This window comes from Boleophthalmus pectinirostris, unplaced genomic scaffold (assembly GCF_026225935.1).
Source record: "Boleophthalmus pectinirostris isolate CB_2022bp ecotype Guang Dong unplaced genomic scaffold, ASM2622593v1 HiC_scaffold_6, whole genome shotgun sequence".
NCBI lineage: Eukaryota > Metazoa > Chordata > Actinopteri > Gobiiformes > Gobiidae > Boleophthalmus > Boleophthalmus pectinirostris.
This window is the reverse complement of record NW_026571447.1, coordinates 4,757,236-4,782,896: the sequence shown is the minus strand read 5'-3', so window position 1 is coordinate 4,782,896 and position 25,661 is coordinate 4,757,236. Positions and strand designations below refer to the sequence as shown.

The 25,661-nt window shown below is 39.5% G+C and overlaps 1 protein-coding gene across 1 annotated transcript in view; it reads right to left on the bottom strand.

Moving 5' to 3' along the window:
* LOC110156660 (thrombospondin type-1 domain-containing protein 7A-like) overlaps nt 1–25,661 on the bottom strand; it is a 594,009-nt gene that overhangs the window by 349,377 nt on the left and 218,971 nt on the right. Inside the window, exons 7-8 of the mRNA XM_055163373.1 lie at nt 13,886–14,134; nt 1,851–2,035 (exon numbers count right to left, since the gene is read on the bottom strand). Of these exons, the coding sequence (XP_055019348.1) occupies nt 1,851–2,035; nt 13,886–14,134 (434 nt within the window). The remainder of the gene's footprint in view (nt 1–1,850; nt 2,036–13,885; nt 14,135–25,661) is intronic.

Here is a 25,661-nt window from a genome sequence, read left to right as displayed (position 1 = left end):
GCGGGATTTTCCCGTTTTCACATTTTGGGCTATATCCCCCTTTTTCTTTAATTTTTTCGTAATTCCACTCATTGCCGGAAACTAAACCAGGACTAAACCAGGACTAAACCAGGACTAAAACCAGGACTAAACCAGGTCTAAAACCAGGTCTAAAACCAGGATTAAACCAGGACTAAAACCAGGACTAAAACCAGGTCTAAACCAGGAATAAACCAGGCTTAAACCAGGTCTAAAAACAGGATTTAACAGGACTAAACCATGCTGCATGGACCATGTCTCCTCGTCTTCTATCAATAATATATTTAATTTCGTTAAGTAAAGTCTTTTTATTTTCTTTTAGCAGACAAAACATCTTATGTTACGATATCCTCCTTTTTGCTTCTCTACAGCAAACCAAGTAATCCAAAGTATTCAGATTACGTTACTCACTTTAAGTAATTTAATGGATTCCATTACAAACTACATTTTGGGGTATGTAATCTGTAATCTGTAGGGGAATACTTTTTAAAAGTAATCTTCCCAACACTGGCCTTATTCATGAATATTTTCTTAAAAAATATTCATAACTTCCACTTTAAGAGATTCATAAAGTGTTCGTACGCATCCAAATTCCTCCTTAAGTAACAGTTGTGCCAAATTCACCAAGACCCAACGTAAATGAGCGCCACATTCACCAAGACGCTCATTTACTATTCATTTACATAGAAAATTAATATGTATTTGTTTAGAAAAACCCTGTGAACTTCCAGTTATGGCCAGTATGGGTTTGGCATTATGACGTGTGAAAGTGCGAGGGAGAGAGTGATGAAGAGGTCAGGTGGAGCGTCTACAGATTACAGCTGTTTTACTGCTTCAGCGTTGATTTCAAATGTCCAAACTCACATGAACACACTCAGGGAGGAAGACTGAAGTCATAAACTTACTGAAATAAGTTTTGACGTATTTATCCTGCTTTTCCCGATCTTGGACCTGCAGTAAATAGCGAGGGAGCAGGGCTAGAGTGGGGGTGCATAAGAGTGTGCTCTGGTCATGGGGGTGATGAGGGGTGATGAGGAGTGACCAGGCGCAGGGCTGTGACAGAGGCCCATATGGAGGCACTGGGGCTGGGACAGACTGAGGCTCAATGCAGCCTGGAGAAAAACACCTCATAAATGTTATTGAATCACATAGTCATATATTTAGGAAATAATTTAAGAAAATATATAACTTACAATTATGGAGGAATTAGAATTTTTTGTTGCATTATCAGAGTGATAATATTCTAAAACAGTAGAATTTCTGTTCTTGCGAGTGTTCGTAGGATTTATTCTTCCAGAAGAACATTTTCAGTTATTCAGTTATTAAAATATCATATCCAGTTTAGTAGCAAAAAAAAAAGTAGATTCAGTGTTTTGTTCCACTTTAACACACTTTAGTGCAACACTCATTGATTCTACAAACATTAGTTGTTCAGTCCACAGCCTTTATCTCATTTGTTCTGATACGAAAGGACCATGTGTGGCCCTGATTGGTTAATCCACCTGTCAATCACGTCCATCTGAACTGAGGGAGAAACACATATTTGTAAAGTAAAGTTGTAAAGTTTTGTCATTTAATAGTGTATTTTTTTTGCATGGATCCATATAGGTTAAGGCTAGATACTCAAAGTAAGAGAATAGTTAATGATGATGGTGGAAAAAAAAAAAAAAAATCAGTGTGGTACCTCTAATAGCTAAAACAAAAAAATTAACCAATAATCCAAACTCATTGAAGGCACTTAAACGAGAGAGCAGATGTACGCCCCCTGTAGGTGAGTAAAGAGTGAGCAGACATACGCCCCCTGCAGGTGAGTAAAGAGAAAGCAGCCGTACCTCTGTCCCTCTCCTGTAACTGGCTGATGTAGGTGAGCACCTCGGCGTTGGCCTGGACGCAGTAGACCTCCCTCGTCTGCAGGCCCCCTCCACACAGACCCGTCAGGTTACCACGGCGACGGTCCTGTTGGCTCAGCAGCAGGTCCACACGGCACTCGCTCCACTCGGACATCCTCCACATGAACCTGGAGAGAGAGAAGGCAGAACTGTAAGGACCAGGGACTGTAAACAGACCAGTGTTTAGTCCAGTGACGTTCATTTGGTCTTTTGATGTTATTAAGTTTTTTTTTCAGACCTGATAGTTTCGACTAGGGCTGGGTATCATTAAGAAGTTGCCGATACAATACATACCTCGATACACAGGCCACGATATGATACATATACTGATACAGTGCACTTTCGATTCGATATGATATATTTCAAATCGATTAGATACAATTCAATAAAAAATAAAGGCTAAATCATGTCTGTGATACTAAAAGTCTTTGTTAAACCACTTCTTGTGCAAAGATCATATGAAACACAAACATTTTAATCCTCAAAACAGTGAAAATGTCAAATGTGTCGCATAAATGAGTTTCCTTTCACTCCACAAGCAACAAAACTGTAGCACTGTAACAAAATAATTTAGTAAAACACACGTAAAAATACTCTTGGTGATATATCGATACAGCGGCCCACGATATCGATACTGTATCGTCACATTAAACAATACGATATATTGATATTCCGATATTTTTGCACACCCCTAGTTTCGACTGCTCACTAGTGGAGACAGGATTTGATTTGATTTGTTTGTTTGTTTTTATTTCAAGTGTTTGTTGAGAGAGAAACAATCATACACATACTACATATAAATTATAAACAACAGAAAAGCACATTTCTCAAAAAGGAGAAAAAAAAAAAAAAAACATATATTAACCCACCCCTATTCATTACATAGTTTCAAAAATTCAATATTTTTTTTTTTACATATATATACATATTTATTTAGACATAGCAAAATAAATTACACACTATGCATACTAAATATAATTATAACATTTTTTTTTTTTTTTGTATTGTATTTTATTATTGTCTTACAGATAAGCAAAATGAGAATGAACAATGTACGTTTTTTTTTTTTTTTTTTTTGTCCTTTCATGGTCGTACAAACTAATAATGTTAACAATCGCACAAAAGTTTATTGTTTACGATCGTACAAAATAAACCATAATGAGAATGAAAAAAATGTAAGGATTTTTAAATTTTTTGTTTTCATTTATGGTCATACAAACTAATAATAATGACAAAGAAAAGATTAAAGAGTCAATCGAAAGGCCTACGTGGCTATAAACCGGGACGAGGGGGCTTTTTTACTCTCACACACCTGGGATACTGTCCTGAGGAGGTCGGACTGCAGGTGGCGCTGTCATCCTGCCTCCACCAGTAGGAAGACAGCACCAAAACCTGTTTAAATCAGCTGACTGACACGACACAGAAACATCTCTCTTGGTCTTGGTTTGAAAAAATAACCTAATAACATAGACTAGAGTTTATCAGGGATGGGAGGATGTCTTCTATCTCTCTTTAGATAAGGCTGTGCACAAATGTGGAGAATAAACTAAAAATTCTATGTTCGTCTTGAGCGTGGAGGAGGGAGGACTGAGCCACAGTGACTCAGTAATCACAGCAGAGTCGACCATCAGGAAGGTCAGAGGATGGATTCCCACTCAGACCAGTACTTGTTGAGTTCTTAGAGGGGACACTTCAGCCAACAAACCTAATATGGATGTTGTGAGGTTGTCAGTTTTACTTACTGGCTCCAAACGTAGGTGACAAGCACAGAGTGTGGAGTGAGTGAACACAACACAGAAGAGCTGTGGGAGTCTGAAAGGTGCTGAAACCAAGGCTTTATGGATATGGACTTTTTGTTACAAAGTGAAGCATATCTTTGAGCAGATGTTTATTTACCAAATTTTTTGGACTATAAGGTGCATATCAATAATGTTGAATTCTCTCGTCTATTTTCATACATAAGTTGCACCGGATTATAAGGAGCATTAAGAGAAACAAATGAGGACACTTGAGTCTGATCCTTAGCCCAGGCGTCCATGATCCATTTACAGATCGTGGTGTAACTCACCCGGCGTTTCCTCTCTGTCTTGGTGAATGTGGATTATGAATGTGAATGTGGGTGGATCATTTAAGTTTGTTTTTTTATTTCCTATGAGGACAATTCAAATATACATAATACGTACATAATAATGTGTTTAATGCAACTTTGCGCACATTTGTTTATGTATTACAGTCACGAAACTAACACTGAAAAAACAGCTCGTTCCTCGTGCACTGATGTGGTCACCTTCTGTCTCCATGAGGCTCCTGACTACAGTAGCTGTAATGCTCTGACAATTCATCACTCAGTGTGGCTTCGTAGTTTACCAAAGTCATATTAAAACATTTTGACAGATTTTTGAGCGCCGTGTAGCACATCAAATCAGTTCGAGGTCAGTAAACACAACCAGAATTAATACATAAGACACACCAGATTATAAGGTGCACTGTCGAGTAGAGAATGGAGTAGAGACCCAGCGCTGAACAGGAGGGACAATGCCTGAGAAGTTCTCCCTCCGTTTAAAGCTGTGCATTTTTGTTTTTTCTGAATTTAAATATTTGCATTTTTGCAGACAATAGTTTTATTGATTGATGAGCCTTAATCTGTGACCAGCGCTGTTCAGACCTCGTGGACACTGACAGGTGTCCTCCACTCTTCTGTAATAGAGGATACGGCGTTCCCTCAGCCTGAGGCCACCTGAAGCTGAAGTATTGTTTAGATCACGTGGCGTTCGTCTATTTCATCGCGTTTGATTCTTCAGAACTGATGTCCTGAGAAACTTGAACCTTCATTGGACCTGTGAGGACCACATGGTGACTGGACATGTCCACGCTCCCTGGGTTGTATGTGCACTGTCACAGAATGGCTTACTTTATCAATTTAGACTCAACACAGAACTTTAGATAAACCTTAAAGTTGTGCCTAATCTCAGATCTTTAGACACCAGTTAAGAGCAACCTACACTCATTTGTATATTTGATAATGAAATTCTGTCTGGTCAATATCAATGACCTCTCCTTTAACTAAGGGACCCTTTCCTTAGTCCCCCTACAGTCGATTTGAGAAAATTAAAGGATTTTAAGTGCACCTAATAGTCCCAAATATACAGTATTTATTGGCCTTTATTTAACCAGGATCATCCCACTGAGATCAGATTAAGCACAGAGAGAACATGCAAACTCCACACACGCCCTGCACCGCATCCGAATCAAAGCCAGGAGACAGAGATGGTATCTACCAGATAATCACAGCAATATACAGCTCTGCTTATACAGGCGTGTGATTGAAGCCGGGCTTTTTACAGTAATGTAATATAATGCAATCACTAAAGGGATTTCAACATCTAATCTCCCCACAGACGTGCACAACAGTGACAACATCAAAATAACTGAATACAATAAAAAGAAATAACAAATAATGAAACCAAAATTGTGAAACTGTTTGTTCTCAATAATGTCTCTTCTGTCAAAATGGCTTCAAAAACAAATAAGTGAAAGTACAAACGTTCTCTCACTGTGCTCTCGTATCACTCACATGTAGTAATCATATTCATCATTTTACAAACACATTTCTGCCTAATCTCAAAATCCTCATTTAAAACACATTATGTTCCACTGCACTTCTGCCTCCAGTTTCCTCCATTCCGCTGTTTGGGATGGATCTGTTTACAAACTTTTAAAGGGTCTGTAGGAAATGGGAGACCACAGGGACCTGACCGGCCGCGGCGCTCACTTTTATCACTGATACAGACCCAGGCTTTACCTGATTATGTTTGTCCTTATAAAACACAGGAAAACATCGAAAACTAAACCAAACCCTTTTCTACTGCAAACTGAAAGTACAGGGTTAGGGTTTTGAGACGATAGATCTGCTCAGAGTCCAATCAGGAAGAGGAGGAGGTCCACAGACAAAAGTGAGGAATGACAAACACTTTTCACCTCCATGTTTGGACTGAAAGAACACTTTTTTTTTCCCCATCAAATACACGCATCAAGCATCAAACCGCCATGTTTGATTTTACAGTGGGATGTGTCTATTGACAAAGTCGATCTTTTCACGTCTTTTGAACCATATCACTTTTGTTTCTGGTTCTGATATTGTCATATTTTAGTTTTGGGATTCGGGCATTGTTAATTGTGTGGTTGTTGGATCCTAACAGCGGAAAACGTATCGAGAAATGTGTTTGTGAACTCCATAAATGCAAAAGGGAATCAGATGTGTGTGACTGCAAACCTCTGTTCAAACTTTTTCCCTTCCCAAAGGAATTGAAAAATAGTGAAAGGTGAAGGTGATGGGCAGGATTGATCCACGGGAAGGATGAAAAAGGAAACCTTCGACTGCCTAAATCATCCCGATTTTGCAGCAAACATTTTGTATGTGGAGCTCCAAAGCAAAACCCCAATCCCTCGCTCCACCTTGGTTACGAATTTAAAAAGTCAACGCCAAAGCGAAAGGCACCAACTGTTCACCAAGAAACACCTTCCACTGCAAAGAGACCAAGACGTGATGTTGCTGTAAAACCACAAGAACAAGAAAGTGCAGCTCAGTCTGTTTGTCTTCTGCACCTCTCGCTTAACAAACGGGATCCCACTTTGATGACGCTCCACATACAAAATGTTCTCTGCAAACTCGGGATGATTTAGTCAGTCAAATGTTTCCTTTTTCGTCCTTCCTGTGGATCAATCCTGCCCATCGCCTTCACCTTTCACTATTTTTCAATTCCTTTGGGAAGGGAAACAGTTTGAACAGAGGTTTGCAGTCACACACATCTGATTCACTTTTGCAGTTATGAAGTTCGCAAACACATTTCTCGAGCCGTTTTCCGCTGTTAGGATCCAACAACCACACAATTAATGATGTCTGAATCCCAAAACTAAAATATGACAATATCAGAACCAGAAACAAAAGTGATATGGTTCAAAAGACTAGAAAAGATTGGTTTAGTCAATAGACGCATCCCACTGGGAAAAACAAACGTGGTGGTTTGATGCTCACTTTTTCAGAAAATCCTTCCCAGTATGAATTGTGCAATGACCGGAAGTCCAAGATTTTTGATGCGTGTGTACTGATCTTGTCTTTTTATTGTAACAAGTGTTTGCCTATTACTAGATAATAAAAGTAACAAATGTGTAATGATTGTAACTGTAATAACCGTGTAATGACTGTTATAACCATGTAATAACGGTGTTATGACTACTATCTACTTAGCGGAGTTGAATATCAGAAGATCCAAGGTAAGGCTACAGGAGGCAGGGGCAGTAAACTGAGACAACGGGTTAGTTGAAAAATGAATAATGTGTATTATACAGGGAAAAAGTGAGATAACAAAATATACAACAGCTGCAGCAAACAAAAATCAAGCAACTCAATCAATTCAACGTCCTTGTGAACCAGGTCTGTTTGCCCAGGGTGGAAAACGGAGTCCAAGCTACTTCAGACTCCAGTATTAATTATTTTGAGGGGGTATGATGTCCATTAAGCGCAGTTGATTGAATAGTTAAGCTGTGGAGGTAGCTGGAGTAGGTGGGAGATGGAGGACAGGCGAGTAGCCTCCTACCAGACCGAAGCTCTCAAAAGGACAGTGCCTAGCTCGCCGAAGAATGAAAATATTCTACTTACACCTGAAAATGCTAAAATAGTAAAGGTTTCACAGAGGTGCTGTTCTGTTTGAGGATCAGGCAACATTTAAAACAGGACAGAGGCACATGTGGGAGTTAGAAAATGTTAAAAAAGTCTTTAGTAAATTATGGCTGATTTTTTTTTTTTAACTTGTTTCGGTCTTTCCGGGACTTCATCAGCGCATAGATATTAAAGGAACAAACTCCGGACACAGACGCAAGATACAAACTTGCTAAGTATTGTAAATAATTATTCCTCACCTCTCGTAAAGTTGTAAATTTAAAGTGCAGCATCTCATTCACATTATCTATAGAATTTGTTCTCCGTAAATAATGACGCCGGTCCACAAAAACAGAGCTATTAATCCAGTTTCTTTAAAAGGAAAAAGGCAAGAGTAGTTCCTCATGTGTGTCTGTTTACATCCACACAACTCACGGATCGGGATGAAGCTGCAGATTAGCGACAGTGACTCTAATTCCTGTGGACTTTTTCACCAACCTTCTGTGCGAATATCGGCTCGAGCGTCCCCCTGGCTTTAAAGTTCCAGCTGAAGCGTCCCATTCTCTTGGCGGTAATGGGACGCCACTTTCTCTTCATAGTAAAATGAAATGTGAATGCGTCGAGACCAAATGGGAGGGCCTTGTTTATGTCATTTTAGCGATCTTCCTTAAGAGGCACACATTTTTTTTTTTTTTCTTGTTCGCCATGTCCTATACCATCTGTAACTGTTGATTTAGGAAATATTAATTATTTCCTTACCAGCTGCCATGAACATAATCAACTCATGTCAGGTGTAATATCAGCAGGGTGCTCATTCTTCCCAAATCAGAAAACTTGCTTATGCTCAACATGAACAAATGTGTTGAGATATACTGTAACTTGTGTGTGTAATTAATACAATAGATATAATGATTTGTTTAAATATGTATATAGATTAACTAACTTGATTTCATGCAGGGTACAATTCAGGGGAGACCTTCCAGCTGATTTCCTTCTGTGCATTAAAAATCATGTATCTGAAGTATTGCACCATAAGATTCTCCTCGTGTCTGTGGTGAGCACTTTTTGTCACACTTTTAAAAATTGTTTAAGACTGAAAAATCCTGTAGCGTGTGGCCATGTGTTGAGAGCGACATGTTTATGTTCTTCTGATAGAAACACGTCCACATGGGCCTCTAAGCCTGTAGACCAGAGTTTTTCAAACTTTTTTTTCTGGGGACCCATATTTTAAAAGTCAAAACCTTTGCGACCCAAGTCAATAGACATTATTTGTAAATCACAAAATAAAGGTGGATTTGAACATTATTGAACATTAATGAGGATATTTTATTGTTGATCGTGTTTCTGATCAATTAGTATTACTCAAGTTTTAAACAATGAAAAATAGTCATTGAACCAGAAACAAATGGATCCATAAGTTGCCTGTTTGGACATTAAATGTAGAACATTTCTTTTTTTTTTTCAACTTTCAGTTGACTTGCATGCAGATCGTGACAAGACAACCCCCCAAAAAATCTTTTGCGACCCACCTGAGTGTCACAACCCAGTCTTTAGGAAACTGCTGTACACAACATAGGACATTTTACAGTAATGAACAGTGTTGGGAAGATGACTTTTAAAATGTATTCCCCTACAGATTACAGATTACATACACCAAAATGTAGTTTGTAACGTAATCGATTAAATTACTTAAAGTGAGTAACGTAATCTGAATACTTTGGATTACTTGATTTGCTGTAGAGAAGCAAAGACAAGGATATCGTAACATAAGATGTTTTATCTGCTAAAAGAAAATGAAAAGACCGAGTCTTTACTTAACCGTATTAAAAATATTATTGATAGAAGAGGAGGAGACATGGTGCATGCAGCATGGTTTAGTCCTGTTAAATCCTGTTTTAGTCCTGGTTTAGACCTAGTTTAGACCTGGTTTTAGTCCTTGTTTACACCTGGGTTTAGACCTGTGTTTTGACCTGATTTAGACCTGGTTTAGACCTGGTTTAGACCTGGTTTAGACCTGGTTTAGTGTACAACAATGAGTGGAATTACAGAAAAAAAAAAAAAGGATATAGCCCCAAATTTGAAAACAGGAACATACCGCCCTGTAATCCATTTATTTTAAACAAAGTAACTGTAATCCAATTACCACTCACTGAAACAGTAACTGGAACTGAATACAATTACTCATAATTTGTACTCTGATTACATAACTCCGGTACATGTAATCTGTTACTCCCCAACACTGGTAATGAATTCATATTGTATCTGTGGTCAGTTTTGACATCTGAAACCTTTTGTTGTCTCCGTGTTGTGACAATCATCACAGTGGCCACACATTAAACTTCCTGTTTTAGAGTTAGACCATGTTTTGTCACTCGAGGCCTTTCTGGAACAAACTGTGGTTCTGTGTGGAACATTTTAGTTTATTCCAATTCCTCTTCATGATTTGCTGAATTGCATTTGCCTCGTCACTGTGGGTGACAAAGTGGAGTTTATTAGAGTCTAGCTGTGGCGTCTCTTTATGGATCAGCAGCTCTTCTCTTTTTAGAATATCTGTGCCCTGATGAAGGCGCGTGGAGGCGCGTGGAGACGCGACGCGTGGAGACGCGTGGAGACGCGTGGAGGCGCGTGGAGACGCGTGGAGACCCAAACACACTGCACAATCTTCTTTTTTTTTTTTTTTACAGAAATCAGCCATGATTTAATAAAAGCTTTTTAAGATTCTCTAAAGCCCAGAGCGTCTCTGTCCTTGTTTAAACACTCACACCAAACATTTAGGAAGAAAAGAGACAGTCTGCTCCAGCAAATACACACAACACACACATCCTCAAATACAAACATATAACATGCATACACCGCATCAAACACACACATACAACACACACACACACTCACACGCACACATACAACACATCCAGCAAATACACACAACACACACACACTTAAATACACACAACACACACACGCAACACACACACCAAACATTTAGGAAGAAAAGAGACTACTGCAGTCTGCTCCAGCAAATACACACAACACACACACGCAACACACACACACACTTAAATACACACATACAACACACACACACACACACACACACACATACACACATCCAGCAAATACACACAACACACACACGCAACACACACACACACTTAAATACACACATACAACACACACACAACACACACACTCATACACACATCCAGCAAATACACACAACACACACACACACACACACACACACACACACACACTCAAATACACACATACAACACACACACTCACACGCACACATACAACACACACACTCAAATACACACATACACACACACACACACACACACACACACACTCAAATACACACATACAACACACACGTATCCAGCAAACAGACCCTTGTGTTACACAGATAAACACAGTGACACAGTTTGTCTCCCGCTCGGCTCCTGACACTGGATGAATGTTGCAGGACGGAGAGGAAACGCAAATGAACCGAGTGCTGCCAGATTCATCACAGCTATGAGCCCTAAAAGTGTGACATCACTACTATGATACTTTACAGCTGAGTCATCAACACTCCCTGGGGATGTGACGCTAACTGTGGGCACTGCTCTGTCTGAAGTTCTGATACTCAAGTTAGACTTTAATCTGTATTTTGTTTGAACATAATTTGAGCCATAAAGAACTGACAGTTTTTCAGTTAGTCAGTCTTGTCGTTATGTAAAATCAAACTAAACAGGACAATGAACGTTTGTATTGATCACAGGCTCCTGAAAATGTGCTGTTTAAATCCATTAAGTATTTTTTTCTTGAGTTAAAACATGTTTGGACATATTTGCTGACGTGTGCATTGTGTCACCATGGAAACTGTTGAACATTCTGCTAACAGAGCTACATTTAGAACACCCCCAGCGCGATGTCACTGCAAAGTCTTAATAGGCGATGTGTCTTGCTCGAGGACAATGAAAGATTTTATTCATCATAAGCTCCTGAAAATGTGCTGTTTAAATCAAATTCTATTTTTCTGGGGTTTTAGACTATAGTATACAACAGTATTTACTAACAGTGTTGGGAGTAACGTGTTATAAAAGTAACAAATTACTGTAATGCGTTGCTTTTTTTGTAACGCAGTAATGTGGCATTACAGGGGAAAAAAAAGTAATATTTTACTTGGTACAAATGTCAGTAACACACGTTACAATCCTTTTTAACCTGGATTGAAGTGGTGGATAGAAATTTGCAAAAATTACCACAATATCAGCAGCGGTGAAACACCGGAGACGCACCCATGTAGACTGTCAGGTGACCGCGAGTGAAAGGACCGGCACAGAACTCTGCACTCCAAGGGGCTAAACACAGCTGATGCCCGATAGTGCCTTGCAGACACCCTGTTCCACGGATTCGGGGTTTTCTCAGGGGCGGTCCAAGATTCCAAGTTCTAGTCCAAGATTAATCCTGGTTTAGTCCTTGTTTAGACCTGGTTCAGTCCTGGTTCAGTTCTGGTTTAGTTCTGGTTCAGTCCTGGTTCAGTTCCGGTTTAGTCCTGGTTCAGTCCATATACGGCACAAAAGTTCAGCATCTTCACAGTTATTTTGGTGAGAGTAACTTAAAAGTGCTGCAATAGTAATGCAATATTTTACATTTTAAATACAGTAAGATTGTAATGTAACAATGACTTTGAAATGACAGAAACAAGTCATAAATAACACATTACTGTTTTAAAGTAATTTGCCCAACAGTGTCACCATGGTAGCTTCTGAACATTCACCATATAGATACATATTAGTGTTGTTCCGATACCATTTTTGGGGGGATCTGATCCAATATTGATACTTGGCCTTAATCTGTTTGCTGATACCAATATCGTCTGATACCACATAGTGTGAAGAAGCAGACTAATTCTACTCAGTTTTGTTACAGTACAAGAGCAATAAATAAATCTACTAAAATACCTGTAAAAAGACACTCACTTAATCCTGCAGAGTAAACAAAATCCGGGTTAGCACTAATGCTGTTGTCGCTGTTATCAGGCTGCACTTTCCATTTTGCTTTTTTTCTACTAAGTTGAGCATCCACACTAAAGGCTAAATGAAGGTATCAAAGAGGAAACACAAATGTCTTCTGTGTCTTATCAGCATGTTTTAAGAGTCTGCAGAGCCTCTATAGTCTGTGTTTAACCTGCTCTGGATGTTAGCGGGAGCATTAGCCATTGGGGTACCTGAAAAATGTGTGAGATCGGAGCTTTTGCCAGTACCAGTTTCACTATCAGAACAATCCTAATACTGTATTTTCTGCACTATAGGACACAGTCTTAAGCCTCCAGCCCCATCAAAAAACGACTGCGCACCCCACAATCCAGAGCACCCTATAAACGAATCTACTCGGGTGATCCAGTACGACTTCAGTAAACTACAAAGCCGCACCACCCGCAGAACACACAAACACACAGGGAGCAGACAGCGACCGCACAGCCAAAAACACCCACAGACACACTCATCACTCCGAACGGAACGGAGGAACGAATCAAAAAAGCGAGTGCAATGTGCCACTTCTAGACTGAAACTAACTGAAAAGCCACCAAACAAAGTCCCACTGACCCATCCACCTGTTGTGTTTCCTTTAAAGTCCGGCGCGGTTTATTTGTGAAAAAAGTTCAAAAATAGACCATTCAGTGACAGTGCGCTTTATAATCCAGAGCGTCCTATAGTGCGGAAAATACATACAGTACATACAGACCCCCTTCCCCCAGCATGATGTCAAAGTATCTGCAAACTACTGAAACCCCGAAAACTTGTACTCTTGGACAAAATGTACTGTATGGATGTGTAACCTGACTGCCTCCCTTTAGTTATTCATTTATTATTATTTTTTATCTATTTGTATGTATATGTGTATGTATATGTATGTGTGTGTGCATGTATGTAGGTATATGATATATCTATGTATACAGTAATTATGTGTGTTTGTATATGCATCTGTAGTATCATTGATTATTATTATGACTACTATTATTATTTTATTTTATTATTATTATTATTATTTATGTACCTTTTTCAATTATATTAATTTTATGTGTGGAGAAAAAAAAAGAATAAATTGCAAAAAAATAAAATTATAAATCATCTGCAAATGATCAATAGTGGAAAAATACAATATTTTCACACAGGAGAGCTGCTGTTTGTGCACCATTAGGGAATGTGATATTGATTTTAAATGCTTTCAGTTTACACTCTTGGTTTTTAGCCCCTGGAACGACAACAGAAACTCTCCCTGTACCCTCAGACCCCGTCCAGGACACACCCGGGCACAGTGGACTTACTTGGGGCAGGGTGGCACGGCGTCGCCCGTCGGGTCACACTCCTCTGTCTCCTCCACAGGTTCACACGGGGCGCCCTCCCCCGCGGACAGCTGGGTCACCTGCCTGCTGCGCGCCCGGGTGCCACGCGGGGAGGCCGGGTCGGAGCAGGGCTTAGAGCAGGAGGACCACGGGCTCCAAGGGCTCAGCTGGCAGTCTTTGGGCAGCACGCACGACTGCAGGGTGAGGGGCAGGTCACGAGGGGTGCACAGGCTGGACACAGACACAAGAGGAGGGAAAAGAGGGACATTAGAGAAGTGTCATCAAGATACATTTCAAACTATTTTGATACTAAAGAATAGACTTGACACACAATACAATTCTGATACATATTCATGAAACAAAACAAAACACAAATGTGATTTTCAACATTAAATCATAGTACCATATTTTTCAGACTATAAGTTGCACTTTTTTTTCATGGTTTGGGTGTTTCCTGTGACTTATATGCAGGTGTGACTTATATATTAAAATGTTCACACTGAAGCGGTGAGAGGTTCTAGTCTTGTGTGTCAGTATCTGCTGCTCCTGTACCACTGTCACTTGACTCTACTGCACATGTCTCCTGCAGAAAGAGCCTCTGTTCTGTCTGTATCATGTCAGTCGCAACATTACTTCTGCACCACTGAAAATTTTACATTTAAACAAATTTATAAAGGCGACGGAGAAGACTGAACACAAATGCTCCAAAAAAGAAAATCATATTTTGCAGATTACAAGCTGCAAATCGTGAAATCTACAGCTGAAAACAGTAACCGAGCAGGAGAAAGAAAGTTTGGAGTGAGCAAAAAACTTGTGACACTGGGAGGATGCACCATGAAACTTTCCTGGGAGTCACTGAATGGATCAACAAAGCCTGGACTTCAGTGACACCGAAACCATCATGTCGAGCTCAGAAAGGCCGGAATAATTCTAACTGGAACTGATGCTGATGAGGACTGATGAAGAGGAAGCGGCGCTCTGTTTACCTCCGGAGGTTGCTCAGAAGTGACAGCGAGGATGAAGAATTCAATAGATTTAGTGATTTGGAGTGATATTCTGATATGAAATTCTTAAATTTTTCATTGTAATTGCTGCTTATTTTATATGATCGTAAACGATAAACTTTTGTGCCTACTTCATTACTATTATTATTTTGTACAAACATAAACAATAAACGTTGTGCCTACAATAACATTATTATTGGTATGTACGACTATAAACAAAATATGTTTCTGCAAGTATGTATATGTGTATAAACATTTATATTGAGTATATGTACCGGATATCTATGATGTGTATATGTATGTATGTACGTATGTGTATATGTGTGTGTACATGTGTGTACATGTATCTGTATGTATGTATGTGTGTATGTGTGGACATGTTTTTGTATATATGTGTGTGTATTTCTGCATAATGACAGGTAAGCACTCCAAAGGTGTTAATAAAAAAAAAAAAAGTGTGAACCACGTGATTATGTAAAACAGTTGGGGCAGGACTCTATAAGTTTTTTAAACTTCATCCTCCTCCTTTTGATCACCAGGTCCCAAATATGTTCACTTTTTATTTTTTTTGTTTGTTATTGTTTTTGAATTTTTTTGTACCTGGCTCAAACAAACAAACAAATAAATAAATAAAATGAAATATAATATGAAGAGTTAGGTAAACTTTGGTTCCTAGTCTATGATTTTATAAAATAAATTTCCCCCAAAAAGTGTGACTTATAGTCCAGTACGCCTTATATATGTTTTTTTTTTTTTTTTTTTTTTTTTGCTTATACTCTGGAGGTGGTCGTATATCTGTGTATTCCCTCACTGGTCCAGGTGGGTTTCATGAGTGTAACTAGTCTATGTTATGTCATGTCCATGTCACTGAGTACAGATAGACCTTGGCATAATTTTAGATTCAACACTAACCTTGAAGCACCATATAAAAAAGGTTTGTCATACACTAAAATACAATTTGTCTAATTTCAGGTGTATGAGAAACTCACTGACACCCCAAGCAGCAAACCCTACATGAAAGCAATGGTATTTTCTCTAAATTTTATGTTGGTCACCAGCAAAGAAGATGGTAATCAAACCCCTGGAATCTGTCAACACAACAGCTCTGAGGATCCTCAATAGAAAACAGCCACAATATCATCACTGTAAAATACCAGACATACAGTAAAATGATAAGCTTCAGAGACTTTCGACTGTTGTTCAAGATTATTAACAATATGTCTCCTCTATCACTCAAAAGGTTTGTCACATTAACATCTGAAAAGACAATCACAACTACAAGGTCCACGTGCAGCGACCAGTGTGGCACCTACAAGAAAAACAGCTCTAGGCCAGTCAGCATTTGCTTTCCAAACTAGAACAGAATGGCACGTCACAGCAGCACCACGTGAACACTCTGAGGAACACCGCAGGGAGAAGTCCAAACTGTCAGGTATCAAAACAAAAAGAACCTAATAACATAACTTATTGGAAGACCAAATGAACCTCATTGGACAACAACAAAATGGAACAAAATATCAGCCCATTTGAAACTATGCAAAGACTTCAAAAAGTTTAGTGCTGAATAGGGATGGGCATTCGATGAAATTTTCTTAATCGATCGTCGGAAGAATTAACGATCAATTATCATTAATGTTTTTTATTATTAAAATGATCATCATTATTATTACTATCTGCACTACTAATCTGCATAAATAAATTCAACTTTACGACATATAAACCGTAACGACTCTAGAGCCACATCAGCCCGTTTGACATTATAATGTGTTTAATTCAGTTTTGCTCAACTCTCACAGAAACAAAACTTAAAACCGCATCGCTAATTTGCATAAACTAAGCGAAGATAAAACTACAGCTCTTGTGTCGCTGATGCGGTTCAACTTCTGTTGGATTAAAAGACATGACTCAGGTGAATACAGGTTAGTGTGACCAGATTTGCGTTTGTCAAAACCAGGACACCGTACGGGGGGAGGGGGGTGGGGACTCGTCATCAATATTGCGCGACTCTCACCTGGCAAAACTTTTTCCCACTGGACACAGAAACATATGTGCTGCTTTGTACACTGTGCACATGGACTCACACTTGTCCCGAACGGAAAGCGTGGAATTTCTTGTACAAGTCATCGTTGCACATCGTTCGCATTTGCACTTCAGCACGTTGCAGACTGACCGACTGTTTGTGTCTCGTTCCTTCTGAGTGCAGAGAGACACATGTACGGACCCCTGTTTGGTCACGCTACACACAGCAACCTACATTCGGTTTGCTGATTAAAATGAACGTAATCGATGAAATTCTTAATGATCAATTATCGATTAATCGACTAATCATGCCCATCCCTAGTACTGAATGAAGAACATATTTTAACAATGCAGAAGTGCCAACATGAACTAACAACTAAATGATACCTGATTAAGAGCACAGAGGGAGCAGAGCGGGGTGCAATAGAGATATTTAATGTCATTGTAAATGTTATCACTATTTGTGTATAGATTGCATTGTTGTACGCTATTTTTGTATTCTATATTTTGTCGACCTCAGGGACTGCAGATGGAAATTAGCTCTGAGAGTCCCTGTCAAATAAACTAATCTAATAGAGCTCAAGATCATTCTCAAGCTATTCAGGAAAGATTCATTTGTGTCCTGTGAATGTGAGTTTTTCTTTAGTATCGATACCTTCTCAAATGAGGATCTAGTTTATAACGGAATCGGAATTCACGCTTACGTTACAAACCAGAAAGACGTTTGGAAACACGCGATGACAACTTCGAGGTAGTAAGTCTGACAAAATCTTTGAAAAATTAGAAAATGTCCCAGTTTTCTTCATCTCCATGTCATTGTAGTGCTCCGTTATGTTCCGCTAATCAACAGTTACAACCACACCTCAGTTTTCATCATTTCCCAAATAACACCCGACTCTGACTGCACTGGGTACATGAGATTAGAAGAGATGAGGCGCCAAGTTCCAGATGATTCCAAACAGCACATACATCTGCAGTCTTCGTTTTACCACTGATCACATTTACTTCAGTGGGTTTGATCACAGTCGGTCGGTGAGCCCAGTGTCGGGAACTACACTGGAAGTTGTCGTTGCATGTTTCCAAACGTCTTCCTGGTTTGTGATGTAACATGAATAGAGCCTATTCCAATAGCAAGTCACATTAAATGTCCAATATTACACAAAATTGACTCTTGTGAGCTTCAAGTCATGTTAAAATGTTGTTACCTCCTCAAAAACAAACCTGGAATTGTGTTTTGTTTCTTTCACATGCTTGAGTAATCCTTCATGATTTTCCTCTCTACATCTCATCTACATCAAATCTCAAACTGCTCTGTTCCAAGTTTTGATGTCGTGAAGAAGGTCCGACGCGTGGAAATGATCATGATCGTGTTTGTTTCTGTGTACTGTATGTATGTGACTTAAACGTGTACGCGACGTGAGCAGATCTGACCAGGGTTTTGCGTCTTTGGCAGAGGGCGGGTTCAGATTTTTTGCGTTTTGAAGCCCCAAAATGCCTGAGGAGTAGGGGCGCAGTAAGTCCCTGATGTCCTGGGGTCTGTCCATTTAAAGCTCTGTAAACTAAAACCAAAATTTTTAAATCAACACGGAACTTAACAGGAAGCCCGTGCAGTGAAGATAAAACTGGTGTAATGGGAGTTTGTCTGTTTGCTCCTGTTAAAAACCTTGCAGCCACATTTTGTACAAGTTGCAGCCGCTTAAATGTAGAAGCATTAAAACAAGTAAAAAGAGAATTACAATAATCTAAACGAGATGAAATAAAAGAGTGAACAATCATTTCAAGATCAGCATTTGATAAAATTGGTCTGAGTTTAGTGATGTTCCGAAACTGATAAAAACAGCTTTTAACTGCTTGTCCGCAGTGCCTCTCTAAAGACATAGATTTGTCCAACAGCACTCCTAGATTTCTAACGCCGGATTGGACTGAGGGGCTCAGTGAGCCGAGGTGATCCTTAATGTGAATTTTTTTCATCTGGTGCCAGAATAAGAGTTTCTGTTTTTTCATCATTAAGTTGCAAGACGTTTATAGAAAGCCAGTTTTTGATACAAAAGAAGCACTGCAGGAGAGTTTTTAGTCTGTTCATTTCTATGTCTTTAAAAGAACAATACAACTGTATGTCATCTGCATACAAATGATAAGAAACATTCTTGAAACATTTCACCATTTCACCAATTAGAAAAATGTACATCAAGAAAAGAAGTGGCCCCAGGATTGACCCTTGCGAGACGCCACAGGTCAAGGGTGACACTTCAGACATGACATTATTGATGGAAACCGAAAAGGATCTGTCACTCAAATAAGACGAAAACCAATCAAGGACTGTCCCACTAATTCCAAAAACTTTGTGTAAATGCTGCAATAACATTTTGTGATCTACAGTATCAAAAGCTCACGGTATTATATTTACTGCGATATCATGGGAAAGCTCACGATATGGGATGTAACAATATCCAAATCTCTTGGTACAATATTTTCACGATATACATCTCACGGTACAATATTTATTGCGATATTTTGTGGAGGCGAACAAAACTGTTAATACCTTGACAAGACTTAATCCAAAAAACTAAGACTTAAAAGTGTTAGAACTGTTATTTCTTCTTGTAGTCTACACTTAAATGGAGCAAAGGATCATGGTCTATGTAGTTCCCTCTGTGTTTTTTTTTTCTTTCTTTTTCTATTGCTGCACCAGAACTCTTATTTTAAGCAAAGAGACTTGTAATTCAATATATTATGACGGCCCACGATATTATTGTGAGAACTTTGACGATACAGTATCACAATATTTCGGTTATTGTTACATCCTTAGTAGTTAACAGCCCCTTTTAGCTTTAGTTCAGTAGAGATTGGCAATTCCTGGCCTGAAATCATCGAAGTTATAACAGTGAAGGTGTATGGAGTTTAAAAACACAGTGGAGAACTTCCTGTATTACCACATGACATCACAAGGAGTAACAGCGTCAGTCTAAATGTGCAGGGTTTGTGAGTTAAACATGTGAGAATGAAACAAAACACAGCTCCAGGTCTGAAGAAGTTATAAAATAGATTAGAAAATAGAGTTTAACGCGGAGCCCTTTAAGTTGAATAAACAGTCCGTCCTCTGTGTTCATTATCAGTCATGAGCCCCTGTGTCTGGGCGGGTGTCTCTCCCCGGGCAGAGCGGGTGATGGATGAGGCATTACACACTCTGATTACAGCCTGGGTCATTTACTAAGCGCTCATTTAGTGTTCCTCTTCACCTCCATGGGATTTGTCAGGGACTTCATTCAAACTTAGCGTCGAGGGTAATGGAACGCCAAAAAACGAAAGAGGGACGTTGGTGGAGAGGAGGAGACGGGGAGGCGGATGGTTCTGCTGCTGAGTGGTTTTCTTGTTGTTGTTTTATTTTTTTTTTACATATTTAGTTTGGAGAATGTGTTTATTTATTTTGTTCAACCGGTAAAAGTGTCATTGAGATTGCGAGAGAGTTAAAACCATACTTTGGAACACTCTCCACGGAGATAGATCAGTCAGGTTTGTGGAGACGTCAGCCCGTTCACGGTAAGGACGCATGTTTTTCTGTGTTTTTCAGTGCAACCAAAGGAACCAAAATAGGAAAAAAAGGAAAGATTGTTTTATTTACTGTTGCGAATCAATTGTTTTTCAAGGGCCTATATTACGCTATTTTCTGGCCAATGTTAGAATGTTATTTCCTCCTCAAAAACAGACCTGGAGTTGTGTTTTGTTTCGTTCATACACCTGACTAACCCTTTATGATCGGGCTGTCTACATCCCCAACTCTCACAATGCTCTGTTCCACCTTGTGATGTCATGAAGCAGTTGTTTTCAAGTTAACAGAGTAGAGTAGAGATCGGCACTTCCAGGGTTGAAATGGTCTAAATCATTCTAGTGCACACACTTTTTCAGCATGTGAGCTACTTATAAAATGACAAAGTCAAAATGATCTACCCACTACAAAAATGCAAATCATTTATATATTGAGAATCAGTCATGGTGGAACGGTACTTGAACTTAATGATCTTCATGTGAGAAAAGGCTGACTCACATAAACACGTTTTGATAAATCTATCTCCATTTTATGTGATGGATTAAGCTTAAAATAAGCCAAGCAAACTGTACTGCACTGAAATACTCTGTGCCTCTTTTCTGAACGCTCACCCACAGTTTGAGAAGCTCTTCTTTAAGAAAACTTCTACTTGCACATTACACAAAACTGTGAACAAAGTGAAGAAAATGGGTAGTTTTTGGGTAGGGTATTTTTAAACCTGTTTTTTTCAAGTTCCTTACTGGAGTTACATTCTCTTACTGGTTTAACAGAACTATTTACCAGCCTCTGCACTTTTACCAAACAAGTCATGACACTTACAAATGCATGTGTGCACTTTCATTAAACAAACTTCAACCACATGTTGCTGTCGGTCTGCTTTGTGCCAACACTGCAACATAATTTTGGATTAGTTTTTGCTTCACGTTTCATCTTGCCCTTCTCTCCTCAGCGCACTGAGAAGAGTGTCTGTGTGCGCTGTACATGTGGAGGAACGAGAGTGTGAAAACACGAGGAGCGGTGCTCTGACGTGAGGCAGATGGGCATGGATGTTTTAAGAAGTTTAACCTGCCCTGCACGCTGATACATGAGGGTACACACTGTTGCAGACAAGCCACTTGCTGGGGGGGTGTGTGTGGTGACGTGCCTCACATTGTCCATGAGCTCCAGTCAAGCACACAGTCTGCAGTAAGATGCCTCGCGCTCCCGCACACAGGTACAAGTTTATTACCCACAGCAGCAGCTGTAATGAAATATCATCGCACCCGTTGAGCGTCAGATCTTGAGTCCGTGACAAGACCAAGTCCATGCACCTTTAAGACCGAGACAAGACCGAGACCAAATGAGACCAAGACTGTTAAAAAATGGTCTCAAGGCCAAGACAGTTCTCGAGTACTACGACACTACAATCTACCTACACTACCTTGGTGATCGACTGGTTTGTCGCGATTGACGTATTGGGCATCCCTGTTCTAGTATTTCCAAAATGTATTTATTTATTTATTTTGAACCAGAAAAGGTCTCATTGAGATGGGGAGACGGTCCCGGCCAAGAGGCGACTTTTGTTACAGGACGTTACATCATTACAACCACATACGGATTCAACAATAGCGTCACAGCCCCAGGCCTCCACTTCTCTACCTTGTTTTTTAATAATTTCTTTGTTGTCCCTATGAATTTCTGCTGTGGCTCTTGCTGCTGATTGGTGGACTGTTCTCCTGCCTCAAAGAATGGCAACAGAATTCACGTTAGATTTGATTATATTATATTGATTATAGCAATGATTGATGCATCCCTAGAAAAGATTTTTAGTTTTTTTCTTTGTAACAGTTATTTAAGTCATATTTGATTGTGTGCTGGTATTAAAAGACTTCCATGTTAAATTAATGTTAAGATAATTTTGGAAAAAAATTGTCTAATGCAAAATGTGACCAAAGGATCAGAGGATATTTTCCTCTGAATAGAAACCAAAGGATTTCTACTTAAGTTAAATGAATTAAATGAACCATGCAAGTTTGTCTTCTTAAAGCAAATAAATCATAAGACTTGTTTTCTAGTATTTTCCTTACTTCCCGCTTAACCAAGGAAGATGTTACTTCCTATAGTGTGTAGGTATGAAAAAGCTGGTATGATTAGATTAGATTATAAGACTTTTGTGCTCATATTAAATACAGTATGAACAAACTGTCAAACGCGAGGTGTGCTGGTATTGTCGTCTAAATGGGAAGTAAAGGATGTAAGGGTTAAATGAGTCGAGTGAACCATGTAATTTGAGTCGTTCTAACTAGACTGTTTAACTTAATGGTCCTATTTTACGGGAGATGGACTCTTGCGAGCTTTAAGCCGCGGTAGAATGTTGTTACCTCCTCAAAAACAGACCTGGACTTGTGTTTTGTTTCATTTAGTCTCAAGTTAACAGCTCCGTTTACTTTAACTTCAGTGGCGATTGGCAATTCCACAGCTGAAATGATCCAGATGATTCTAGTGAAGATGTATGACCTTTAAAAACAGTGAACAACTTTCTGTATTACCACGACATCACAAGGTCGAACAGAGTCATTTCTGTTTGAGAGAAGAACTTACTGTGTGTCTAACTGTCTGTGTGTGTGTTTTTAGTTTTGTAGTCACTTGATTCTGGTTGTAGGTTTATGTGACTTTTGTATATTAATTGCGATGTGTTATGTGTCCCTCAGTTTGTCACTCGTATTTTATAGACCTATACGACTCTACATGACTTTTTTTTTTACACAAAGCTCGTTATTTGCAAATCCTGACATTTTGTTTCCTAGTTTAGGTTATTTTGTGTACATATTTTAGATCACTTTTGTTATTTTGTCTTCTGCATTCCTGTTTATTAAATTATTACTTTATTTATACCATTTTACATCTTGATTTTTGTTACTTTCCTGATCCTAAAAAGCTGGGGTGTAACACATATTGTATCTTTTGGACTATAAGTCGCTCCGGAGTATAAGTCGCACCAGCCAAAAAAACATATATAAGTCGCACTGGACTATAAGCTGCACTTTTTGGGGGAAATGTATTTTATAAAATCAGAGAACAGGAACCGACATTTCCTGTTGAAAGTCAAGTTCTAGTAATAACAATAGAAGAGAAAAGAACAGACTGTTAACGTCACATATGAACAGTTCTTCAGATAAACTATAACATGAAACAACAGAACAAGTTTACCAAACTCTCCATCTCACTCCAAATCACTAAATCCATTCAATTCTTCATCCTCTGTGTCACTTCTGAGTAACTCCGTGACCTCTGGAGGTAAACAGACGCTTCCTCTTCTGTGTCGCTGTCATCAGACTCAGCATCAGTTCCAGTTAGAATTATTCGGGTCTTTCTGAATCCCGACAGGATGGTTTCAGAGTCACTGAAGTCCAGGCTTTGTCCATCCATCCAGTATCCATCCTTCCAGAAAAGTTTCATGGTGCATCCTCCTGGTGTCTCGCTCACTCCAAACTTTCTTTCTCCTGCTCGATTACCATTTTCAGCTGCAGATTTTTCTACTTGCAGCTTGTAATCTGCAAAATCTGATTTTCTTTTGGGGGCATTTGTGTTCAGTCTTCTCAGTCATCTTTATGTTTGTTTAAATGTTAATTGTTGAGTGGTACAGAAGTAATGTGTGATTGACTGACATGATACAGACAGAACAGAGGCTCTTTCTGCAGGAGACATGTGCAGTAGAGTGAAGTGACAGTGGTACAGGAGGAACAGGAGCAGCAGATACTCACACACAAGACTAGAACCTCTCACCGCTTCACTGTGAACATTTGAATATATAAGTCACACCAGAGTATAAGTCACAGGAAACACCCAAACCATGAAAAAAGTGTGACTTATAGTCTGAAAAATATGGTAGCACCAAATCTGTATAAGCACAATGACATACAGTTTCAGTCTGTCTCACTGTGGAATGTTTCTGCTAACAGTGATCAGGACTATAGGATGACTCTGTGGGGGTCTCACAGTTCGATCCGATTCCCCTGAGGCTCTGGAGCCAATGCATTACAGAGTATTTTAACAATAGCACATCCACTACAGAGCAGCTTTGTGTTTTCGAACCCTCATTAGAACTCCGACTCACTAAACACCTGCAAAAAAACTGCACAAAACACACATCTCACAGCCTCCAGCCCCCACATGACTGCTCCTCATTACTGTTTCTGTGTGTCCTGTTCTTGTTTTAGTGTTACTTTACTGTGAAGCATCTTTATGTTACTGTGAAAAGAGCTAAAACCCATGTATTATTATTATTATTATTAGTAGTAGTAGTAGTAGTAGTATTATTAGTAGTAGTATTATTAGTATTATTATTATTAGAACATTACATCAGAGAAGCTGAGAAAAACAAACTTTTGTTGCATCCAGATGAGAGAAAAGCACAGACATCTTTCCCTCCACAGATGCACAAACACTCACCTCCACCTGTTTTTTTAAAGAGTTCATGTTTCTGCTACAAGAGGCTGATTTTTATCTTTACTTAATTTTCGATTTTATTTTGACTTGTGCATGTACATGTACATAATCATGCCTTATTTCACATCTTTCCATCCATCTGTTTTCTTCCACTCATCCAGGGCCGGGTTGCAGGGGGCAGCAGTCTAAACAAGGGTTCTCAGACTTCTCTCACCCTAGACACTTCCTCCAGCTTCTCCAGGTGGACCCTGAGGTGTTCCCAGACCAGCTGAGAGACACAGTCCCTTCAGCGTGTCCTCGGTATTCCCCGGGAGGAGGCCCCAGGGAAGGCCTAGGACACACTGGAGGGACTATCTCCAGTGTGTCCTGGGTCTTCCCTGGGGCCTCCTCCTCCCGGTGGGACATACCCAGAACACCTCCTGAGGAGGCATCTGGAACAGTTCCTGAGCCACCTCAGCTGCTCCTCTCAGCATGAAGGAGGAGTGGCTCTACTCCGAGCTCCTCCTGTGTGACTGAGCTCCTCACCCTGTCTCTAAAGGAGTTCCCGGACACTCTGCGGAGGAAACTCATTTCACCCACTTGTATCTGCGATCTTGTCTTTTCGGTCATTACCCAGAGCTCATGACCATAGGTGAGGGGAGGAATGTAGACTGAGGGTAAATCAAGAGTTTTGCCTTTTGGTTCAGCTCCCTCTTCACCACAACAACTCGATACAGCGACACCATCACTTAAAAAGTCCTGGTGGGAGTTTGAGTCGTTT